The sequence below is a fragment of the Apodemus sylvaticus genome, chromosome 7, assembly GCF_947179515.1.
Source record: "Apodemus sylvaticus chromosome 7, mApoSyl1.1, whole genome shotgun sequence".
Lineage (NCBI taxonomy): Eukaryota > Metazoa > Chordata > Mammalia > Rodentia > Muridae > Apodemus > Apodemus sylvaticus.
The window spans coordinates 65,591,620-65,615,000 of record NC_067478.1 but is presented as its reverse complement, the minus strand read 5'-3'; the positions used below and the strand labels follow the sequence as shown (position 1 = coordinate 65,615,000).

Genomic DNA, 23,381 nt, shown 5'->3' with positions numbered 1-23,381 from the left:
CACAGGCTGAGAGTGGTAGCACTGCTTAACTTAGCTATTTGCCCCTTAAAAGGTAAGCTTGTAAAAATCCTACTGTTGTAGCATGCAGAAAAAAACTAGCAACAGGGATTCTCATTCCATGGAAGGGCTCCAATTACAGTCTTAAACTAAGAGCAGATACTGCCACCTAGACACACTCTGATGCCACAGTTAACTTCACATTGGCTTTTCCTCCTGTGTGAAGGTGAAAACAAATAATAAGGACTTGGTAATAATGTAGAGTGGATGATAGAGAATCATTTAAAACTGATGTCATTTATTTTGGGAAAAGAAGACATGACATTTGTGTTTTGACAAATAGTGATCATTCTGTTTTATTCAGTGTTTTAAGTGCAAAAGCTAAGTGGCTTTTGGAAGCAAGAGAAAATTTATAAAACACAAGAAAGCAAGAGTGACTCACACAGTTGCAAATTCATAGAGAAGCAGATGCAGCAGTGGGCCAAAACCTTCCTCTGCCTCCCCCCTCCCCCTCACTCCTTTGTGGCTACTTTGGGAGGAGGAAAGGATTCTTAGCACTCACAGTGAAAACACCAGTAGGTTTAAGTTTAATGAGTAAAATGCCATTGTGTAATAAGCAAGATTTTAAAGACTATTATACAATTTGTTCTGATTTACCTCTTGGCAAGCAAAGCAAACTAACTTCCCCACTTTTATACTAATTGCAAAGCAAGCATTCTTTCTTGCTCTAGATGGGTATCCAAAGTCATACTGTTTTTGAGTGTATATCAACAGGCTCATACAGGCTATCTTCCTCATCTTTGCGCCGTTTTTCTCCTACAAATATCATTTTATTTTCTTCTGTTACTCCTAAAATGGTTTCAATATCATCAATGGTAGTCTGTGAACAACAGTAAAAACAAAAAAAAATTTATTATTTTAAAGACTTCTTATAACATCTACCCTCAAACATTTATCCCTTTCAGAGTTCAGTGTAGTTTAGATCAATTCTACTTGAAATGAGTTCCACTCACTGGTTGTTAGACTTGTAAGTTTAAAAACTGAGCTAGAACTCAAAATTTTTATGTCCTAGAATTTTAAGAGTCTAATGATGAAATCATTAGGTTTGTATTTTACACACTTTTAGGTTTTTTTTAACTCTGTTTTTCTAGTCAATTTGGTATACCTAATAAAAAGCATTAATCCATGATAGGTTAGAAAACAAACAGATTCTTCAGTAGATAACTTGTGAAGTATTGGCTAAGACATTTTAAGGGGGGGGGCTAGTAAGCAGAAGGAATTTACTTTCATTGTTTTCTGGGAACAAAACTGACACCTTCTCATTTTCCTTTATGTGTACTGAGGAACTGTCTACATAATATAAGACATTCCTTTGTAATATAGAATTCAGTAGGTATGCATATTGTGTATTCCATAGCATCTTTATCACCCCAAATAGGAACCCTATACCCAGTGGCAGTGTTCACCATTTGTCCCTCTTCCCAAGCCCATGGCAACCACTAACCCCTCCTCTGCCTATGAATTAGATTGCTTTGCTCACTTCATATAATGAAATCATATAGGACTTGTCTTCCTGTGACTGGGTTCTTTCACTTAGCACAATATCTTCAACATTCATCCATGTTGTAGTACACACTGTCAGTAGTTCATTCCTTTTATGGTTGAAGAGTATTCCACAATATTCTATTACATGACTATTATCCATATAATAAAATGAATAACTATTTTCTCACTTGACATACATTTTGGTTGTTTATATTTTTAAGTTATTATGAATCATGCTTCAATGAACCTTAATGTACACATTTTTATATGAATATATGTATATTCTTGGATAAGAATAGAATTATTAGATCATATGGTAATTATATATTAACTTTATTAAGGGATTACTTATACAACAATATGTAAGGTTCCAGTTCCCACACATTTTTCCAAAATTCTTGCCAATGTTTATTATTTCTTTTCTTTTTGATTATAGCCATTTTAGCTAGGTATTGTATGTTGCCATGGTTTTGACTTGCATTTCATTAACCACTTATGATGTTTAACATTTATTCATACATTGGCCACACACACACACACACACACACACACACACAAATATACTTTGAAGACATATCTATTCAAGTTCTTTGCTTGCATAAACCTTTCTATTATTGTCTTATAAGAGTATTTTTCTATACCCTCAATACCACAGGCTTCTCAACTATTTACTTTGCAAATGTTTTGCCATATTCTATGTTCTTTTCTTTGATAAATCCAAATAATTTGTTTTTACTTTAGTTGTTTCTGCTTTAAGCATCACAGCTAATACAAAGTAATAGCGTTGTATACATGTGTTTCCTTCTAAGCATTTGATAGTTTTAACTATTAAATTTTGGTTGTTGGCCAATCTTAAGTAATTTTTGGAAAGAGTATCTAAGAGAAGTCCAACATTATTATTTGTAGGTTTTGTTTGTTCCAACAACTTATATTAATAGGACTATTTTTCTTCCACTGAATCACTTTAGTACTCTTAGAAATTAACTGGTCATAAAGTATGGGTTTATTTCTGTTATCCCCATTTCATCCTATTATGCATATATATAGTTTATTTAGCTTTGGAACCAACTTTGGAGGCTGAAAGTCCAAGATTGGTTACCTTTATCAATACAGCCTCTCACCCTTTACCTTTATCACATCAGAGCAGATGGCGCCATGGGAACTCACTCAACAGGAAGAGATATCATAGAGAGTCAGGAAGCCCAGAAAGTGGGGAGAGGCCAATTTTGTGCTTTTGCAAGGACTAAATAGCATTCTGTGGAAACTGCATCTGTATCTTCTAAACAGGATTCCCCAGTAAATTCCCCACTAGTTCATACCACCTCTTATACTGGGAAACTAGAGCCCAAGCTTCTACCACATGAGCCACTGAAACATACACTCAAACCCAATCAAACCATTGCAGATCTCTTGGTAACTGAGCAGTGGTGAAGCACTGTGCCTTGCATAGGGAATCACACCCTTGGGCCCCACTATCCCAAACCAAAGATTATGGTTTTGTTAATATGGGTAGAGCCCAGGAATCTGTTGTCTTAGGAAAATGAGAGTCTAGTGTAGATTCTGGTAAAGAAACACAAATTATGTTTCAAAATTACCAACTCAAGTTCAAATTGACTTTGAATATTACTTGGTTTCTTAAAACAAAACAAAACAAACCTGATACTGGTGGTCAGTAGACAGAAAGGGCGGGCTTGCCCTTGGATTTTACAGATTGGACCTTCAGAAGCACCTAGATTGCTCTGATTTGTTGATTTTAGAGAAAATAAATTATTAATTCATGTTAAATCTTCTCAGTCACTATGTGCGGAAAACCAATGATCAGTGTCTTAGGTCTTAAATCATTTTGAAGAGTGAAACATTGTTATTAAAGGGGTTAAACCCTAACTTAATTAAAAAAAACATCAATGTGAATTTTCACTTGAGCTTTCTATTTAAGAGAAAACATGTGATTTCCCATTTGAGTCCTTAGATATATGTGATTCATTTAAACATGACAAAGGTCTAGACTGTGAGTTGTATTAAAAACTTGCTTATCAGGACATGCCATCAGCTCTTTTCATCAGTTGCCTCCTGCATTCTAGAATTTGGGAGATTTTGATCTTTAGAGGCCATAAGGAGGTTTAAAAAGGTTAATGGTAAAGGTTCACCTCACTTTGAAGAAATGAGGTGGTTGGATGTCCCACAGAGATGTTGGGATTTTTCTTCTCTTGCTCTTTAACACACACTGTTCTTGTATCTGAGAGTTTGGTTTTAGAAGCTAGGCTCACCCGGAATCACTAACCAGATATGCATTACATGAAGTACAAGTAAGTACTTCATAAATTAGTTACAGTCTAGATTTTGGTTCCATTGTGACGTTTCAGCTTCACCTCCAACATCAGAGAGCTCTGTTGTCTCATGAGCCTGGCTTTCAAAATGGCAGTGAGTTAAAACAAGTCTACTATATTTCAAAGAAAAAGTTTCAAACTATTAAATTTAACTAACAGGTTCAGTGGGAACCTTACAAAATTGACCCTGCTCATTGTAAAATATGTACTGCTTATAAGGAAAAAAAAAAGATGGTTTAGCACTTGTTTACAATACAGCATGAGGTATTTTCAGCCCTTGTATAGAAATTAACCAGGATCGTTAGTTAATTAACACCTCACCTTAAAATTGGTCTCGCCTTGCATATTAGGTGCTGATATTTCTTGATGGATGATGAAGAGATTGCGAGCAAAGGTCATGAGGACCCCCTGGAGATCCACACCGATTGTTCTGTTAATGATATCCAAACAAATGAGTTTACCAGCGATTCTCCTCACATGCTCAAAAACAATCGCCCTCTCATTTGTGTGGCTGGTGATGGAATTTAATGAGTATTTTCAATCTCACAAGGTGGCAATCTTCAGGGAGATATGAAAGATGAGGCTCCATTTTAACTTGTCAACAGAAAGGATTTGTGTAATAAATATTTTTTATTAATCAACTTAGCAGAATATAGCAATAGGTTCAGTCATTTCTAGTAAAAGACTACTACTAAGTCAGGACAGCAGTGCTGATTTTGAAAAGAACCATTGCTAAATGTTGTACATGTCTGACATTTGCCTCTCTGGTTTCTGGAAGCATGTCTGAGTTTTATTTTCTATTTCATGTGAACAAGTAATATCTGCTACTTATGAGTAGCTCATGTTCAAAGATACATGTTCCATTCATGAACAGCTGCTGTTATTCTATACCATTTATACCAAGGCCAAAGAACATATCAAAAAAGTAGATTATTGTGTGTTTTAATGTAAGAAAACTCAGAGAGCTTTTTAGCTATTTTTTAGATCTTATCAAAGGGAAAGCAAAAGTGTATGGATTGTTGTTATTGTTATTGTTATTATTAATATTATTTCATATAGAGTCTCATTATATAGCCCTGGCTGGACTAGAACTCACAGACAACTGCCTGCCATGTACAGGGATTAAAGGCATGTGTCATGATGTCTGGCATGAGTGGATTAATTTTTAATAAGTGTTACTTCCTAAGGGAGATAACACTTAAAGGAGATGCACCTTAGGTCAACTGCAAAAATGAAGATATTGGTGAAGATCATCCACAGTCATCACTGAAAACAAGTCCTAAAACCAAAGCCTCGGGCTTCCTAAAACTGGAGTTCAGTTTTTGTTTTTGTTGTTTGTTTTGTCTTGTGACTGGCTAACTTTGTGGAAGCTACTTCACTCTGGCTCTTCATCTCCTTTTTCTACCAATGAACAACTTGAACTAAAACAGTGATTCTGAGCTTTTTGAGTTACATTCCCCAAATCCAAGGACAGGCCCACCCCTTTTATGAACAACTATTAGAAAATAAATTTCTTTTAAGAAGATGAATAAGCTGGGAGTGGTTGTATATGCCTTTAATCCTGACACTTGGGAGGCAGAGACAGACAGATCTCTGAGTTCCAGGCTCTCCTGGTTACATTACATAGTGGGTTCTACAAACAAAGAAGTAAATAATATGAAAACCAACTCCAGACTGAGTAATTTTGTAAAGTCATATGTATTTTATTACTAGAATTAGTGTAAGACCCTGGGTTCTAAGGGCAACAGATTTCTGGGATCTACCAAAATTAACAAACCAAGATCTGGGGTTGGGCAGCTAAAAATGTCTGTCTTCACTAAGCTTCTATCGCATTTTTCATGTATACATGATATCCATTTTAAAATTCTAGGTATGTGTGTGAATGTATGATATTTTGTCTATAATAGTTAAATGCCTTCTTTCAAATTTTTAGAATTTTCCTCATATTTTCCTTCCTTGGAATTTTTCCTCCAATTCTATATCTTCCAGGACTATCTCAGAATAAATGGAGTTGTGGTGAAGTTATTTCAGAAAAGCCAAACCCCATGCCTGCTCTGTCGAGGTCATCTCCTTCTTGACTCTACAGAGCAGACAAGTGGTTTGGCTTTTCCAAACCAAATGAGTGTCTCTCATTTTTCCTAAAAGGGTAACTGACTGGTGTGCTACACCTGGCATCACATGATTTCAGTAACACCAAACAAAGCCCAGCTGTCTCCTAGAAAGCCTATTAAGGTCCTGGAGAAAGTGAAGGATTATCTTTTTTTCCTGTATAATTGCATAAAATGAGATCATCTTCTGGACACTTCCTTCTAAATAACCTATCCTTAACTGCCTGTATTCAGAGTTCAGTGCAATTCCATTTGTGTAGCTACTCCTTCATTCAGGTAGACATAAGGAAGAATTCAAGGACATCTTCAATTGTGTCTAATATTCAGAAAAAGCAAATCAGCAATTTTTACAAACATTAAACAATTATGTACCCTAAGGCACGAAAGTCCAATAACCACAACATAACCAGGTTCCCTCGGCAAAGCTGCCACTTACTGTAACTTTAGTGAACAAATATCTAGGGTGAGGACCACTAGATAGATGATCTGCTTTGGGATCCAGGAAGTCACATCTCTTCTCTAAGCCTGTTTCTGACCTATAATAATTACCAAGTTCATTCCTGCTCTAACATTCTCTAGCTCCTAGATTTTCTTGGATTTTCTCATCCAAAGGGATGAGAAAATGAAGGGGCATACAACATAGTAGAAAAGGCAGGGAATCTGAAGTCTGTGTCAATGGTGCCTTTTCAGTAGAATGTGTGAGTAGCAATGACTTCCTAGGAAGTACAGTGATAGGACCATTTCTGCAACTGAAGCTGAGATGCAGGTCAAAACCAATGCTCAGACCCCTGTCCCGCCCCCTTATGACTTTCAGATTGTCTCTTTACTCTTTGTGGTTGAAATTTTCCTAATGATGTGAAATGGTTGCCTCAGATGACCTGTTTCTACCCACCTGAATCCTAGGTCTGGGTTTGGCCTGCCACCTTGTCCTGTGTGCATGAGGGCTTATCTAGTTGCAGCTCGAGGGTACCTTGCCTTTTGTAATTCACCGTTTGTGCCAACTGGTGGACAGTGAGAGTTCATATCTCTGTGTTCTGATTTTTAGTTTTTGTTTGTTCCTTAGCTTTTGTACTTAGAGCTTACATCTCTCCTATTTGATTAGATTCCTACTCTGGAAAATACTAATTTTTAAAATTAGCTTGCCAACATCAAATCCAATTGGCCACTTTGTTTGCCTAGTCATAGTAATTGCCGTTTTTTTCTTTGAAATTGCTTCTGCCCTAGCATCACAGTGGCACATCTGTAGAGTGTAAACATCTAGGTTAAGGTTCAGAGCAAGGAGGCAGCTGAAGGATAGGACATCACTGGGAAGAAGAAGGTAGCTTCTTTCGTAGCCCCAGTTAGATATAAATTCAGGGCAGATGAAATGAATGCATGTTTGTGTGGATATTACAGATAGAGGTCTCATTTCTGGTACCACAGCACTAGATTAAACTGCAGCCACATTCTTTCTCCAAAGAAAGAGCTTTTCTACATGTAGATGCATCAATAGGAGAGAATAGCTCTGTCCTGAGGACTCTCTTCAGCATACACATTCTCTGAGAAGACTGTGTCCAAACCCAACCTGGCTTCAGCTCTACTTTTTGGAAGAACATCTGCCCAGGTCACCAGAGTACTGTTCTAAGCATGCCAGAATGATGGCTAGCTTTTCACAGCTGGGTCATCTGAACTGGCTCCCTATGGATAAGATTTGAGCCTTATATGTGTGTAAACTTATATTAAATATAGATTTCTACCTCATAATTATGGATAACTATATTTAGAAGCATGATACCAACATCTACAGGTACTTTGTGAAGTACTTGAGGCTCTAAACAAAACAAGATAGACTTCTAATAAATAAACATACTGATTAAAATTCAAGAGAAGTGCCAATCGTGTTGGTTGATACAGACATTTTTAAACTTATTACATCTTATAGACATACTTCTTACTTACAACATGCCCAACTTGTATCTCTTCAGAGATTCATATAATATAAAAACGGTTCCTTGTCTGTCCTGTAAGTTTTCAGTGAGAAGAAAACAAATAGTTTATTTATATACGAAATAAATACAATATAATGTACCACAGATAACAAGACTGATAAGAATTGAAATCTAGAGCTAACATTATGTACCATATAAAGGGGCTGTCCTCAGAAAAAGGAGACAGTATGTTCTAATGTGGTACTTTTATTTAGTATATTTTATATATGTATATATATGTTTTATATATACATATATAAAACAATGTTGAAAACCATTGATATATATATATATGTATACAGACACATACACAAACACCTCTCTCTCCCTCCCTCCCTCTCTCTCTCTCTCTCTCTCTCTCTCTCTCTCTCTCTCTGCTTCCTGCTGTGGATCAGATATAAGCTCTCAGCTACTGTTCCTAGCACCATGCCTGCCCACTGGTGTGCTTCCCTCTGTGATGGTCATAGACTTACTCTCTCAAACAGTAAGCAAGCCCTCAATCAAATATTTTATTTTGTAAGTGTTGCCTTGGTCATGGGATCTCTTTATAGCAATAGAACAGTAACTAAGGCAGAAAAGAAGTTGGTATTGCAGAAAAGAATGGTGTATTGCTGGGACAGGCCTTACCATGTGGGTTGTTGGAAGAATGCGGACTTTGGGACTTTAGATAAGGAAAATGGTTGAGTGCCAATAAACAGGGCTTAATAGCCATCTTAATAGGGATGTGGAAGACAGTAGGGCTGAGAGAAATGTGAACTGTGGAGGCCCAGCTTAAGAGGTTTCGGGGGGAACAATATTAGTAACTGAGCTAGAGACCTCTTGTGATGTTTTAGTTTTAAAAAAAATGGCTTCTTTCTACCCTTGTCTTCTTCCAGCCAACCCCTAAAAAAGAAAGAAAAGAAAATCTGCTGGAGGCTAAATTGAAGAGTTCTGGACATGGGCAGAGAAGATTTCAAGACAATCTAATATTGACTATGTCCTGTGGTATTAGTGATTACTCTTATGTGAATCTACAGAGAAGAAGAACAAACAGTAAAAAGAAATACAAAATGTACAGTTTGAGAAGAAAAAGAACACTAGGAAATTGAATGTTTGATCTTGGTTTGTGCTAGAAGAGATAAAAAGAAATGGAATAAAGGGAGTGGTGCCCTTAAGGGCAAGACCTCACCAAGCTAAGCTTCCTTCTACCTTATAAAAAGGAAATGCCTAAGGAACCTTTTCCTAAAGCAATAGTTCTCTTCCTAATGCTGCAGCCATTTAATACAGTTTCTCATGTTGTGGTGACCCCCCCAACCATAAAATTATTTTTATTGTTACTTTATAACTATAATTTTGCCACTGTTATGAATTGTAATGTATTTGCAGAATTGTCTTAGGTGATCCCTGTGAAAGGGACTTACAACCAACAGGTTGAGAACTACTGTCCTAAAGCAAAGGGAAGCTTATGTAACAAAGGAAAGCATCAACAGATCAAAGCTTATGCAAATGTAAGTCAAAGAAAGGGCCAAGTTCTACCCATGCAAGCAGACAACTTAGCAGCATCAGCCTTATGGTTCTGGTTTTAGAGTCAAGAAGGATACAGGAGTAACAGGGTTGTGAAGTCTTTCTCCAAGGTTAAGGAAAGCAGCTTGAGGCAAGGTGCTGTGGCAGAGTCTCTATATGGAGATCCAAGGTACCATTGCATGAAGTTGTAAAAGCAAGCTAGGCTTGGATTGGAGACTCCAAGATTTTGAGGTATCTGCAAGGAAAACTGCAAACTAGGAGTAGAATCAACCTAAGAGTGAGAAGTATGTTGCAGTCAACAAAATTGGAAGGAATGGGAGATCCCTTTGACATCAGACACAGAGTTATAGGATTTGGAGTTTGTCCTGCTGGGTTTTAGTCTTGCTTTGGTTTAGTATTTCCTCACTATGTCCCCTTTCCTCCCTTTTGGAATGGTAATGTATATTTGGTGTCATTGTATATTTTAAGTTTCTCTCTGCTTCCTGTTTGAGGATCAGATGTGAGCTTTCAGCTGATGCTTTCACCACATGCCTGCTGGTTCACTGCCATGCTCTCCACCATGATGCTGTAGACTCACCCTCTGAAACTCCAAGCAAAGCCCAATTGAAGGGGTTCCCCCCCCCATAAGTTGCCTTGGTCATGGCATCTCTTCACAGAAATAGAACAGTAATTAAGACAAATAGTTTAAATTGAAGTTTAGCTTTTAATGACTGCAACATTCAAAAGTTTAGTACAAAACTTGAGAGAAATATGGCTCAGTGGTTAAAAGTACACACTGTTCTTGCAGAAAACCTTAGTTCTGTTTGCACCACTCACATCAGGTACTCATAACTGTCTCTAACTCCAGCTCAAGGGATCCAAGGGCCATCCTCTATCCTGTGAGGGCAACCACACCAGGAATATATGCTACACCCAAAACATACCTACAAACAGACACACATACCCCAAATTACTAGACTTATGGGAAGACAGATACTCATAATTGGAAGTAGAGCTAAAACTCATCTTAGTTCTTTTGCACCAGCCCTCTTAGCCTTTTCTTCTAGCCTATCCCCATTCCTGTCTGTCATCAGCTAGCTCATCATAGAAGCACTTCACAGCCATGACATTTATCTGGGATCCAGGGAATGTAACATCAACCAAAGTGTAGCACATCTATCCAACAAAGACTAGATATAGACACCAAGACACCTTAAACATCATTACTTGAGATACAAAAACAGCAGTGCAAAACACAAACTTGAAGAGCCAAGACAATATGCCTCCTCAATAAGTCTTTAACCCTAATGTAGTAGACCCTGAGAAATGCAATATTTGTGAAGCACGAAGCAAAGACTTCAAGACAGCAATTATGAATATGTTCAAGGACCTTAAAGAGGATATGAATAAATCCCTTAATGAAGTCTGTGAAAACACAACAGTTCAATAAAATAATGAAAGTAAAACAGAAAAATGGAATCATTACAGAAAACCAAAACTGAAATACAACTATAAATGAGAATTGTAGGATGTCAAACAAACCCCTCAGAGGTAAGTCTTACCAACAGATTATGACGCATAGAAGAAAAAATCCCGAGTGTTGAAGGTAAGGTTAAAAATTTTAATAGCTCTGTAAAAAAAGGTAAACCTAAAAAGCAATCCAGGCATCCAGAAAATATGGAACACTACAAAAGACAACATCTAATAATAATAAGGATAAAGGAAGAAGAAAGCCAAGACATGGAAAATATTTTTAAAAATACATAGAAAAATTTCCTAGTCTAAAGAAGGAGGTACATATAAGGTAGAAGAAGTATATAGAACACCAAAATGACAAGACCAGAGAAGAAATTCCCTACAATACATAATAATCAAAACACTAATGTATAGAACAAAGAAAGAATATTAAAAGATGCAAAGAAAAGACCAAGTAACATATAAAGGCAGACGCATTAGATAATACATGGATTCTCAATGGAACTCTGAAAGCCAGAAGGCCTGCGAGGAAGTTCTACAAATTCCGAGAGACCACAGATATCAACCCATACTACAATTCCCAGAAGACTATCAATTATAATCAATAGAAAAAGAAAAATATTACATGATAAAACCAAATTTAAGCAGTTTTTATCTAACAGTCCATCTCTACAGAAGTCACTAGAAGGAAACCTTCAGTCTGAAGAGGTAACCACATCCAAGAAGTCACAAGGAATAAATATAATCTTAGAACTGTAAATCAAGAGAGAGAGGAAAAGCAAAATAACAGGAATAAATAAAAATTGCTCACTGAGAAATCTCCGTATTAATGGTCTCAATTCCTCCAATAAAAAGATTCTGTAGAGGTTTGAATATGCTTGGCCTAGAGAAAGTGCTACTATTAGGAGGTGTGGCCTTTTTAAAGGAAGTGCATCACTGTGGGGTGGGCTTTGAGGGGTCCCAGTGGTCAATCTCTTCCCCTTGCAGAAGACAGTCAGATCAAGATGTAGAACTCTCAGCCCCTTCTCCAACACTATGTCTGCTTAGATGTTTACATGCTTCCTGCCATGATGATAATGGACTGAACCTATGAAACCTTAAGCCAGCCCCAATTAAATGTTCACCCTTATAAGAATTGCTTCCATTATGGTGTCTCTTCACAGCAATGGAAACCCAAACTAAGACAGATACAGACTAACATATTGGACTAGAAAAAGGGATCTTTTTGCTGAATTTAAGAAATACCTCACCATCAAGAACAGACAGCACCTCATAATAAAGGAATGAATAAAGCATTCCAAGAAAATAGATCCAAGAAGCAAGTAGTTGTAGTCATTTTAATATCTGACAAAATAGACTTCAAACCAGATCTAATCAGAGAAGATAGGGAAGGATACTACATACTCATCACAGGAAAAGTCCACCAAGAGGATATTGCAATTCTAAACATTTATGCCCCAAACACAAGGACACTCAAGTTCATAAAAGAAACATTACTATAGCTGAAAACACATATTGATCCTCACCCTGTGATAGTGGGTGACTTTAGTATCCAACTCTTGCCAATAGACATTTCATTCAGACAAAAACTAAACACAAATGCTGGAGCTCGATAACATCATAAATAGCCCTAGCCAATATTTACAGAAGTTTCCACTGAAGCACAAAAGAATATACTTTTTTTTAAAGCTGTTCCTGACTTTTTCCAAAATTGAACACATACTTATACACAAAGCAAGTTTCAACAGATATAAGAAAATTTAAATAATACCATCCCATCTGATCATCATGGATTAAAGCTAGATAGCAACAACAAAACAAAGTATACAAACTTATGGAAACTGAACTCACTACTGAATGAAAAATGTGTCAAGTAGAAATCAAGAAGGATATTAAAAACTTTAGAATTGAATGAAAATGAAAACACAACATACTCAGACTTATGGGACATAATGAATGCAGTTCTATGAATTCATAGCACTAAATGCCTATACCAAAATTTTGTTTAGAAAGCCAGATGGTGGTGGCAGCAGTGCACACGTGCCTTTAATCGCAGCACTCAGGAGACAGAGGCAGGCAGATTCCTGAGTTGGAGGCCAGCCTGATGAACAAAATGAGTTTCAGGACAGTCAAGGCTATACAGAGAAACCCAGTCTCAAAAATAATTACATACATACATTTGTATGTACATACACACACATACATAAATAAACAAATACATGACTAGATAAATAAGTTGGGGCACTTGTCTGTCACTGTGCCAATACCATGCAGTTTTTAACACTATTGCTCTGTAGTATTGCTTGAAGTCAGGGATACTGATTCCCCCAGAATTTCTTTTGTTGTTGAGAATAGTTTTAGCTATCCTGGGTTTTTTGTTATTCCAGATGAATTTGAGAATTGCTTTTTCTAACTCTGTGAAGAACTGAGTTGGGATTTTGATGGGGATTGCGTTGAATCTGTAGATCACTTTTGGCAAGATGGCCATTTTAACTATATTAATCCTGCCTATTCACGAGCATGGCAGAATTTTCCATTTTCTGAGGTCTTCTTCGATTTCCTTCTTCAGAGACCTGAAGTTCTTGTCATATAGATCTTTCACTTGTTTGGTTAGAGTCACACCAAGATACTTTATATTGTTTATGGCTATTGTGAAGGGTGTCATTTCCCTAACTTCTTTTTCAACCTGCTTATCCTTTGAGTACAGGAAGGCAACTGATTTGCTTGAGTTGATTTTATAACCAGCCACTTTGCTGAAGTTGTTTATCAGCTGTAGGAGTTCTCTGGTGGAGGTTTTCGAGTCACTTAAGTAGACTATCATGTCATCTGCAAATAGTGATAATTTGACTTCTTCCTTTCCAATTTGTATCCTCTTGACCCCCTTATATTGTCTAATTGCTCTAGCTCGAACTTCAAGTACTATATTGAAAAGATATGGAGAAAGAGGACAGCTCTGTCTAGTGTTAGTGGAATTGCTTCAAGTTTCTCTCCATTTAGTTTGATGTTGGCTACTGGTTTGCTGTATATTGCTTTAACGATGTTTAGGTATGGGCCTTGAATTCCTGTTCTTTCCAAGACTTTTAGCATGAAAGGATGCTGAATTTTGTCAAATGCTTTTTCTGCATCTAATGAGATGATCATATGGTTTTTTTCTTTGAGTTTGTTTATGTAGTGGATAGCATTGATGGATTTCCTTATATTGAACCATCCCTGCATCCCGGGGATGAAGCCTACTTGATCTTGGTGGATGATCGTTTTGATGTGTTCTTGGATTCAGTTGGCAAGAATTTTATTAAGTATTTTTGCATCAATATTCATAAGAGAAATTGGCCTGAAGTTCTCTTTCTTTGTTGGATCTTTGTGTGGTTTTGGTATCAGCGTAATTGTGGCTTCATAGAACAAGTTGGGTAGTCTTCCTTCTGTTTCTATTTTGTGGAATAGTTTGAAGAGTATTGGTGTTAGGTCTTCTATGAAGGTCTGATAGAATTCTGCACTGAAGCCATCTGGTCCTGTGCTTTTTTTGGTTGGGAGACTTTCTATGACCCTTTTTATTTCTTCGGGTGTTATGGGACTGTTTAGATGATCTATTTGATCCTGATTTAGTTTTGGTGTCAGATATCTGTCTAGGAAACTGTCCATTTCCTCCAGATTCTCCAGTTGCGTTGAGTATAGGCTTTTGTAGTAGGATCTAATGATTTTTTGAATTTCCTCAGTATCTGTTGTTATATCTCCCTTTTCATTTCTAAGTTTGTTAATCTGGATACTGTCTTTGTGCCCTTTGGTTAGTCTGGCTAAGTAAGGGTTTATCTATCTTGTTGATTTTCTCAAAGAACCAGCTCCTGGTTTGGTTGATTCTTTGTATGGTTCTCTTTGTTTCTACTTGATTGATTTCGGCCTTGAGTTTGATGATTTCCTGCCTTCTACTCCTTCTGGGTGAAATAGCTTCTTTTTGTTCCAGGGCTTTCAGGTGTGTCATTAAGCTGTTAGTGTATGCTCTCTCCATTTTCTTTTTGGAGGCACTCCACACACCTATGGTCACTTGATCTTCGACAAAGGAGCCGAAAACATCCAGTGGAAAAAGATAGCCTTTTCAACAGATGGTGCTGGTTCAATTGAAGGTCAGCATGCAGAAGAATGCGAATTGATCCATTCTTATCTCCTTGTACTAAGCTCAACTCCAAGTGGATCAAGGACCTCCATGTAAAACCACACACACTGAAACTAATAGAAAAGAAACTGGGGAAGACCCTTGAGGACATGGGCACAGGGGAAAAGTTCCTGAACAGATCACCAATAGCTTATGCTCTAAGATCAAGAATTGACAAATGGGACCTCATAAAATTACAAAGTTTCTGTAAGGCAAAGGACACTGTTAAAAGGACAAAAGGGCAACCATCAAATTGGGAAAGGATATTCACCAACCCTACATCTGATAGAGGGCTAATATCCAATATATACAAAGAACTCAAGAAGTTATACCCCAGGGAACCAAATAACCCTATTAAAAATGGGGTACAGATCTAAACAAAGAATTTTCACCTGAAGAAATTCGGATGGCTGAGAGGCACCTTAAGAAGTACTCAACATCATTAGTCATTAGGGAAATGCAAATAAAAAAACCCCTGAGATTTCACCTTACACCAGTCAGAATGGCTAAGGTCAAAAACTCAGGAGACAGCAGGTGTTGGCGAGGATGTAGAGAAAGAGGAACACTCCTCCACTGCTGGTGGGGCTGTAAGATGGTACAACCACTTTGGAAATCAGTCTGGCGGTTCCTCAGAAAACTGGATATGACACTTCCGGAGGACCCTGTTATTGCATATACCCAAAGGATTCCCCGGCATGCAATAAAGACACATGCTCCATTATGTTCATAGCAGCCTTATTTATAATAGCCAGAAGCTGGAAAGAACCCAGATGCCTCTCAAAGGAGGAATGGATACGGAAAATGTGGTAAATTTACACAATGGAATACTACTCAGCAATTAGAAACAATGAATTCACAAAATTTTTAGGCAAATGGTTTGATCTGGAAACTATCATCCTAAGTGAGGTAACCCAATCACAAAAGAATACACATGGAATGCAATCTCTGATAAGTGGATATTAATTAGCCCAGAAGCTGAATACCTAAGGCACAAATCGCATAACAAATGACTCCCATGAAGAAGTATGGAAAGGGTCCTGATCCTGGAAAGGATTGACCTAGCATTGGAGGGGAATATAAGGACAGAGAAAAAGGAGGGAGGTGATCGGAGAATGGATGGAGAGAAGAAGGTTTATGGGACATATGGGGAGGGGGGATCCGGGAAAGGGGAAATCATTTGGAATGTAAACAAAGAATATAGAAAATAAAAATATTAAAAAAAAATAAGTTGGGGCAATCTGATATTATTAACTCTGTGACACACCTGAAAAATCTAGAGCAAGAAGAATAAAACAATATCCCAAAAGCATATACATCAAGAAATACTCAAACTCAGGGCTAAAATCAATAAAATGCAAACAAACAAACAAACAAACAAGCACTACAAAGAATCAATGCAACAAATAGTTTCTTTGAGAAAATCATCCGGATTGACAGATATTTACCCAAATTAACTAAAAGACAGAGAAGATATAAATTAATAAAATTAGAAGCTGGGTAGTGGTGCCAGCATGCCTTTAATCCCAGAACTTGGGAGGCAGGCGGATTTCTGAGTTCGAGGCCAGCCTGGTCTACAGAGTTAGTGCTACATAGAGAAACCTTGTCTCAAAAAATAAATAAATAAAAACAAACCAAAAACCAAAAACGAGAGAGAGAGAGAGAGAGAGAGAGAGAGAGAGAGAGAGAGAGAGAGAGAGAGATTAATGAGAGGGGAGATGAAAGTATCTTTATTTGCAGGTGAAATGATTTTTATACAAAAAAAGACCCTAAAAACTCCACCAGAAAACATCTACATCTGATAAACACTTTCAGCAAAGTAGCAAGATAGAAAAATTAACACACAAAAGTCAGTAGTCTTTAATATACAACTAACAGACTGAGAAAGAAATCAGGGAATCAAAATAGCCCCACCAAAAACAACAACAACAACAACAACCCAAACCTCAGAGATAGCTCTAACCAAGTAAATGAAAATCTTGTATAATAAAATCTTTAAGATATTAAAGAAATTGAAAGATACCAGAAGAAGGAAAGATCTGCCATCCTCATGGCTAGACAATAAATACAGTGAAAATAGCCATCCTACCAAAAGCAATCTATAAACTCAACACAATCCTCATAACATTTTCAATACAATTCTTTACAGAAATTGAAAGAATAAATTTTATATTCATATGTAAATACAAAATATCATAATAGATAAAAAACAATTCTGAATAATAAATGAACAGCTGGAAGTATCACCATCCCAGATCTCAAGTTGTACAATAGCTATAATAATAAAAGCAGCACGATTACTGATATTAAACACACACTTCATCAATAGACTAGAGTTGAAGACCCAGATCATAAGTCAATAGACAAGATTTTTGACAAGGAAAAAAATACCAGAGAAAAGACAGCACCTTCAACAAATGGTTTCACTCATGGCTGCATGTAGCAGAGTGCAAATATTTATCATCCTGCACAAAGCTCAACTGCAAATGGACCAAAGACATCAACATAAGACCATATAGCCTAAATGTGGTAGAAGAAAAATGGAGAATAGGGTTGAATTTATTAGCAAAGGAAGATACTTTCTGAACATGACGTGGATAGGACAGGTTGTAAGACCAACAATAAATGGGACCTCATCAAGTTGAAAATCTGTATGACAAAGGACAAGATCATTTGTAGCCCACAGAATGGGAAAAGATCTTTCCTAATCATATGGAGGCATAATGCTTGTATACACTGTGTAAAAATTACCCTTGTGTTATTCAAATGCTGAATTCTCTGACCTTATAGCTTGTTTCCATCCAGACATGGCATTGTGATGCATTTCCGGTGTCAATTTTGTATAAATAATTCTTACCATTTATTCTCTACCTTATCAATAAGTGCTAATTACCCAGTGGCTGGGCAGAATAGAGAATAGGGAGGGACATGACCAACCAGAGGATGGAGAGGAGAGAGGGAGATCAGCAAGGAAAATGAAGGAATTGGAAAGGAAGCAACTGTAAAGAAGGGGTCTGAAGAGCCAGATCAACAATAACATACAAGTATCATGGGATGGGGCCGGAAGGGAGCCGGATTAGCATAGAAATCTAAGGTAAAAGTCATTTAACTGCTCAGCTATTGAGGTGCAGTTTTTAGATAAATCTTAATGTTTCCATATGTAGTTATTGAGGACTAGCATAAAGTAAAGAAATGCAAACGTTGGATTAATTCACTGCTTATATTTATGTTAAGAATAATTCGTTTACAATCATACATCTAATAGAGGATTTATCTCAAATGTAAAGAATTTTTTTAAGAACCTGAACTAAAAGAAACAACCCAATATATTAACTATCAGTTCTACTAAAGCAGTAATCAGACAGAAGATGAGCTGTTTTGTTCTTATCTATTTTGAAGATTTTATCTTTCTTTTGATCTTCAAAACTAAAAGAAGTTTCCAGGTATGGTTGTCCTTAAATATATCTTGTCTATCATTTGCAGTTGTTTGTGGAATATGTAATTTGATAGAATTCACCACTTTTTTCCCCAAATAAATTATGTCAGTATTTATTTTAAAAGTTTCTTCCTCTCCTGAGATACTAAATGTATGCATGTTGTATTTCCCTTTTGTTCCATTTTCCATATATCTCCAGTCCCTTTCTGTGTGAGGACTGACACCTGAGGCTATCCTCTGACAGAGTGGGTCAAGCACAGGCCCACTGGCAATCACTGGTGTGTACACACACAACATAAAACAACTGCATGGCTTTAATTTCACTCAGCTACAGTTACTGCATCTGCAGTTTTCTTCACATGGCTAGGTTTTTCTTTATTTCTTTGTTTTCTTGTTTCTGTGCCCCTCTCATTCTCTTAATTGTAGGTGTCTCAGGCCTGTGAGACTGGCTTGTCAGACTTTAGTAGAAAAGTGATAGCCTTTGCCTGTTTTTATTGAGTTAATCTTTCTATATTAAAACATTTGCTAGACACTGCAATCTTATCCTGAGATCCCTTCAGAGGTTTTAGTAGTTAGTTGTACTTGTAACTTTGATCTTTATTACAAGGCTGAGTTTTACTTTTTTGTATTTGGTGTATATCAGTTATGTGTAAAGTTCAAGGAAAGCTCTGTGGTGTTTGTTGTCTCCTTTCACATTTCCAAGGGTCAGTGGATCAAACTCAAGCCGTCAGGCCCATGTGGCGTGCACCAGTTGAGCCTTCTTGCCAACCTCTTTCAGTATATTTTTATACCTTCCTTTTAAAATGTAAAAACTCACCTTAGTTTTTCCAGCTTTTCCAAGTTCCTACTTTCTAGAATCTGTTTATTTTCATTTCTACATTTCATACTACATACTTCCTGATACATTTAGAGGCTCAAAATTTTTGTATTCTATTTTTTTTTCTGGTATATTCTTTATTGACATTTCAAATGATCTCCCCTTTTCTGGCTCCACACTCCCTGAAAGTAGCAGTCAAGAATGGTCAACATTCAAACAGTATTGCATTTTCTAACTGCTTCCTTAGTAATGTGGACACTTTAGGACTTCTAAGTCGTCACAGGTGCCAGTTTTGCTAACTATTTCATAACCTCACATGATTTTTGAGACACCTATTTCCATGAATAGCCTCCATGTCACTGCTTACACCAAGTCAATATCAAACTTGTAGGTTTTGCTTGGGGACACCCTTCCCTTGATACTAATTTCTGTGCCAGATAGGCTGGTTGTGTTTCAGCACTTGAGAAACAATTGCTGGTTGTTTCTAACACCAGAAACTATATTTCTTGTTCATGTTCTTCTTCCTTATGGATGGCATATTCTCTGATCACTCTTAGTACCCTCAGAAACCAGACTGTTAGAATGAGCTGTTGGAATGAACTTCCATGTTTTTCCAAAGTAGGAAAGAATATGACAACTCAAATGTTCTGCACAGACACTGACATATCTTACCTCTGCTCATACCTCACCCATCAAAACAATTTACATGGCTATGCCTAACTTTGAGGAAGCAGGAAGGAAGTATAATTTTGTTATGTGCCTGGAAAGGAGAGAACCTGAGTATTTGTAAACAAAGCTAATGTTTCCCACCATGGTAACTAGGCTAGAGAAAATGATCATTGCTGGTTGGAGGGCTCTGTAAGATCATGGCACACTGCCTGTGTATGTGTGATACCAGCTCCCTTCACACTGTTGCAGAAAGTAAATGTGATGCCTGTCTTCTTCATATGGTTTAAGTTATACCTTCATTTAATTAAGAAACCAGTTAGGGCATTTTTTTTAGCATTACAGAAATACCAAGAATGAGTCCCACCAAGTCACTGGAAAGTCAGCAGCACATGTCTCTAATATTCATCAAGAAAAAATAAGCTCACAGGGTAATCTGTCTCTCCCACACACTCAATTTTGGACAAAAAAACAAAAACAAAAATAAAAGCAACACTGAAATTTTGTGATAATAATGGGAAGAAGACCAAGTTGAATGAGGATATCAGAAGAGTCCTCCTTTGATCCAACATCAATAATAATATATTGTTTATGTGGCTTGCTTTTCCTGGAAAAACACCCACTTTAAGTTCAACCAAAAGCAAAAACAGGTAGCACAGGTTACACTTGGAATTAGGTAAGTGGCTATCTTTTTATTCTCAGTGTAAGATAAAGAGATAATGAAATCCTAGGAAGCCAGTCTTAAACACAACCCCTTTTGTAAGGTAGAGGCAGGCATTGGGACTGCAGAGGAGGTTGCTTCTGCAGCTGAGGCACTGAGACAGAACACACTGCTGAAATGGATCTCAGAATTCTTTCATTAGACTGGGAATCGTGTTTTAGTTAAAGGGAAGCAGTTCTTAAGAGGAAAAGACACTCATGGGAGAAAGCTGTGTACAGCTCCATAACATTCTTGGCTGCATAACTTTGGGAACACCAAACCATGGTATGGTGGCAACAGAAGCTCCTCACGGCATGGGCATGCAGAGTAAATGAGATGGTGGAGTGAAAACGCTCATGTGGCAAGCACACGGTAAGTGCGCTACAGTGCTGGCCCTCCATCTGTCACCCTTCCTGAGAGAAGTCTGTCAAGACTGGAAGGATGGCCAGAAGTCATGAAGAATGCCTGTAGTCCAGGAAGCAAGCAGTGAAGCAGGAGGATTGCCATGAACTTAAGACCAGATCAAGCTTTGGAGCAAGGTCTTGTCTCAGAAAACAAAAGATGAGAGGCGAGGAGGAGGGAGAGGAAGAGGAAGAGGGAGAGAGAAAGGAAGGGAGAGAGAGAGGGAGAATGGAGAGAGAGAGAGAAAGAGAGAGGGAAGGAGGGAGGGAGAGGGAGGGAGGAAAGGGGAAGGGAAAAAGGGAAAGGAAAAGAAGAGAAGGAAAAGGAATGGTGGTTCTTACTAGGGATAGATTTCTGCATTGTTTAAATTCAAGAAATATGAGAGCCCATTTCAGAAATTATCAGAAAATAATACAGCTGGGCAATTTGTAAAATACCAACATGATCAGATGATTTTCTTTTCCTTCAGCATTCTCTGTCTCTGTGCTTGTCTCTGTCTCTCTGTCTGTCTCTGTCTCTGTCTAACACACACACACACACACACACACACACACATTGTGTGTTGCTCCTAATCCATGTGTGTGTGTACATATGATATATTTATCTCTCTTTATTTATGTATATAATATAAATATAAATTTATAGATTTATAAATATTTATTTTTGCTTTCTTTCCAGTTATCCTATCTGCTTTCTTCAAATGTGTTCTTTTATCTCTCCTTTGCTTCTAGTTCTGTTTTTCTTCTTTGTGTTGTTCCATTACTCTGTTGCCCCTAATCCATATTTCTCTTCATCCTTTCGTCTTTCATCCTTTGTAAGCTATTGAACATGAGTAAACCTGCAGGTGCATTTGGGGAACTGTGATGGCTGTCTGTGATGCCTCTCTATCCATTCTTTCCACAGCTTTCCCTAGCAAGTCTCCTGAGCCTCGCAGGATCACCTTCCTCTGCACAATGTGTCTGCTCTCCTGGACCATGGCAACACATTTTCCCTGTAAAATCTGCTCTTGTACTATCGTAGCCAATGAGGTTTTTCTTAGGTGCGGTTATTGTTATTAAAATCTTTTCCCAATACCCTGCCATGACAACTAGTAATACACTCAGCATTGGCAATTTTTTACAGTCTCTACAGAGATTGAATTTAAAAAGAAGAGAAAAAGAAGTGTATCCAATCACTTAAGAAACAAAGGTGTAAATAACTCCTACTGGGCTTTACTTTTTCTCTAAAGTATTATAACTATAATCAAGTGAAAAGCCTTCAATTCAAGAATAAACACATTTCAGGTAGTAGAAAGTGATAAAGTATGTTTTGTTTAGGGCTTTGAGACATCCCTACCAAATATGCTGATTTACAAAACATATTCTGTTTTGATGCTTTAGAAAAAAATAAAACAAATAGATTAGCTACCTTGTGGTGCATGGGAATGTTTCAGTCTTATGAGTTTGGGACAAAAAGCTAATTCTGAAGGGGTTGTGTGTAGCAGATGTAACAATTTCAGGTAAATCAGTTCATTCTGACTTTTTCATTCTTTCTGCATTTCATCAGATTTAATGTAATCTGCAAAGCAATATCAGCTCTATTATATATGTTTACACCAGCACAGATCAGGCTAACCAAAGGTTCTCATGATCTTGACAATGCCTTGCCAACTTGCTGGGGATGCCAAGTGTCATCCCAGGCATTCTGTTCACAATTCATACTGTGCTTAAAGTTTGTATGGCTTTAAAGGGCCCCAAAAAGTTGATTCTTGAAAACAGTATTGATTCTCAAGTAATAAAACTGAAAATTTATATACATTAGGCCTGTCCTGTTAATGTGTCTTAGTGGCAGACTAATTGCCTAAAATTAATATGTATTAAATTATATCTTTACAAATCAAAACATTCAATTAAATTACAACTGCATACTTATGTCATTATTTGTGGGCAGTGAATTTATTCTTATATTGTTGATGTGACATGTTGGTTTAGCTCAAATAAGTACTGTGTCACAGAACATCATGGCATGTCAGAAGCTTGAAAATATGTGTCTAAGTGGAAAAATAGGAAATTATTTGCCCAGAGTAACATGAGTTGCTGGATACAAACTGGAGGTCCTGGTTTAGGAATAGCCCCTTGTATTTCCTATGCCCCATGAAGCTAAGTTAAGATGGAGCAGCTGCAGGGGGCAAAAGCGGGGATACTGCCGTCCCTTTAAAAACTAATCAGAACTCCTTCTTTAAAAACATCATATAAACAGTAGAATGTTAAGGATTTTGTTGTTCCCTAGGTTGTATTTCAACTTATGTGGCGATATTGGAAACAGGGTCTTTAAG

General features: G+C 37.2%; 1 protein-coding gene and 1 non-coding gene across 5 annotated transcripts in view; one reads left to right on the top strand and one right to left on the bottom strand.

Annotated features, from left to right (window-relative positions):
• Nucleotides 1-275: 275 nt before the first annotated feature.
• The window catches only part of Iqch (IQ motif containing H), a 192,366-nt gene continuing 169,260 nt past the window's right edge, over nucleotides 276-23,381 (bottom strand). For all 4 annotated transcript variants that reach the window (XM_052188070.1, XM_052188072.1, XM_052188071.1 and 1 more), the window contains 3 exons: nucleotides 7,916-7,977; nucleotides 4,191-4,299; nucleotides 276-877 (listed from right to left, as the gene is read on the bottom strand). In XM_052188070.1, the coding sequence (XP_052044030.1) occupies nucleotides 743-877; nucleotides 4,191-4,299; nucleotides 7,916-7,977 (306 nt within the window). In that variant the 3' untranslated portion in view covers nucleotides 276-742. The remainder of the gene's footprint in view (nucleotides 878-4,190; nucleotides 4,300-7,915; nucleotides 7,978-23,381) is intronic.
• On the top strand, nucleotides 22,066-22,201 carry LOC127690437 (U4 spliceosomal RNA). Its single transcript, XR_007979125.1, has one exon. It is a non-coding gene; the product is annotated as a U4 spliceosomal RNA (small nuclear RNA).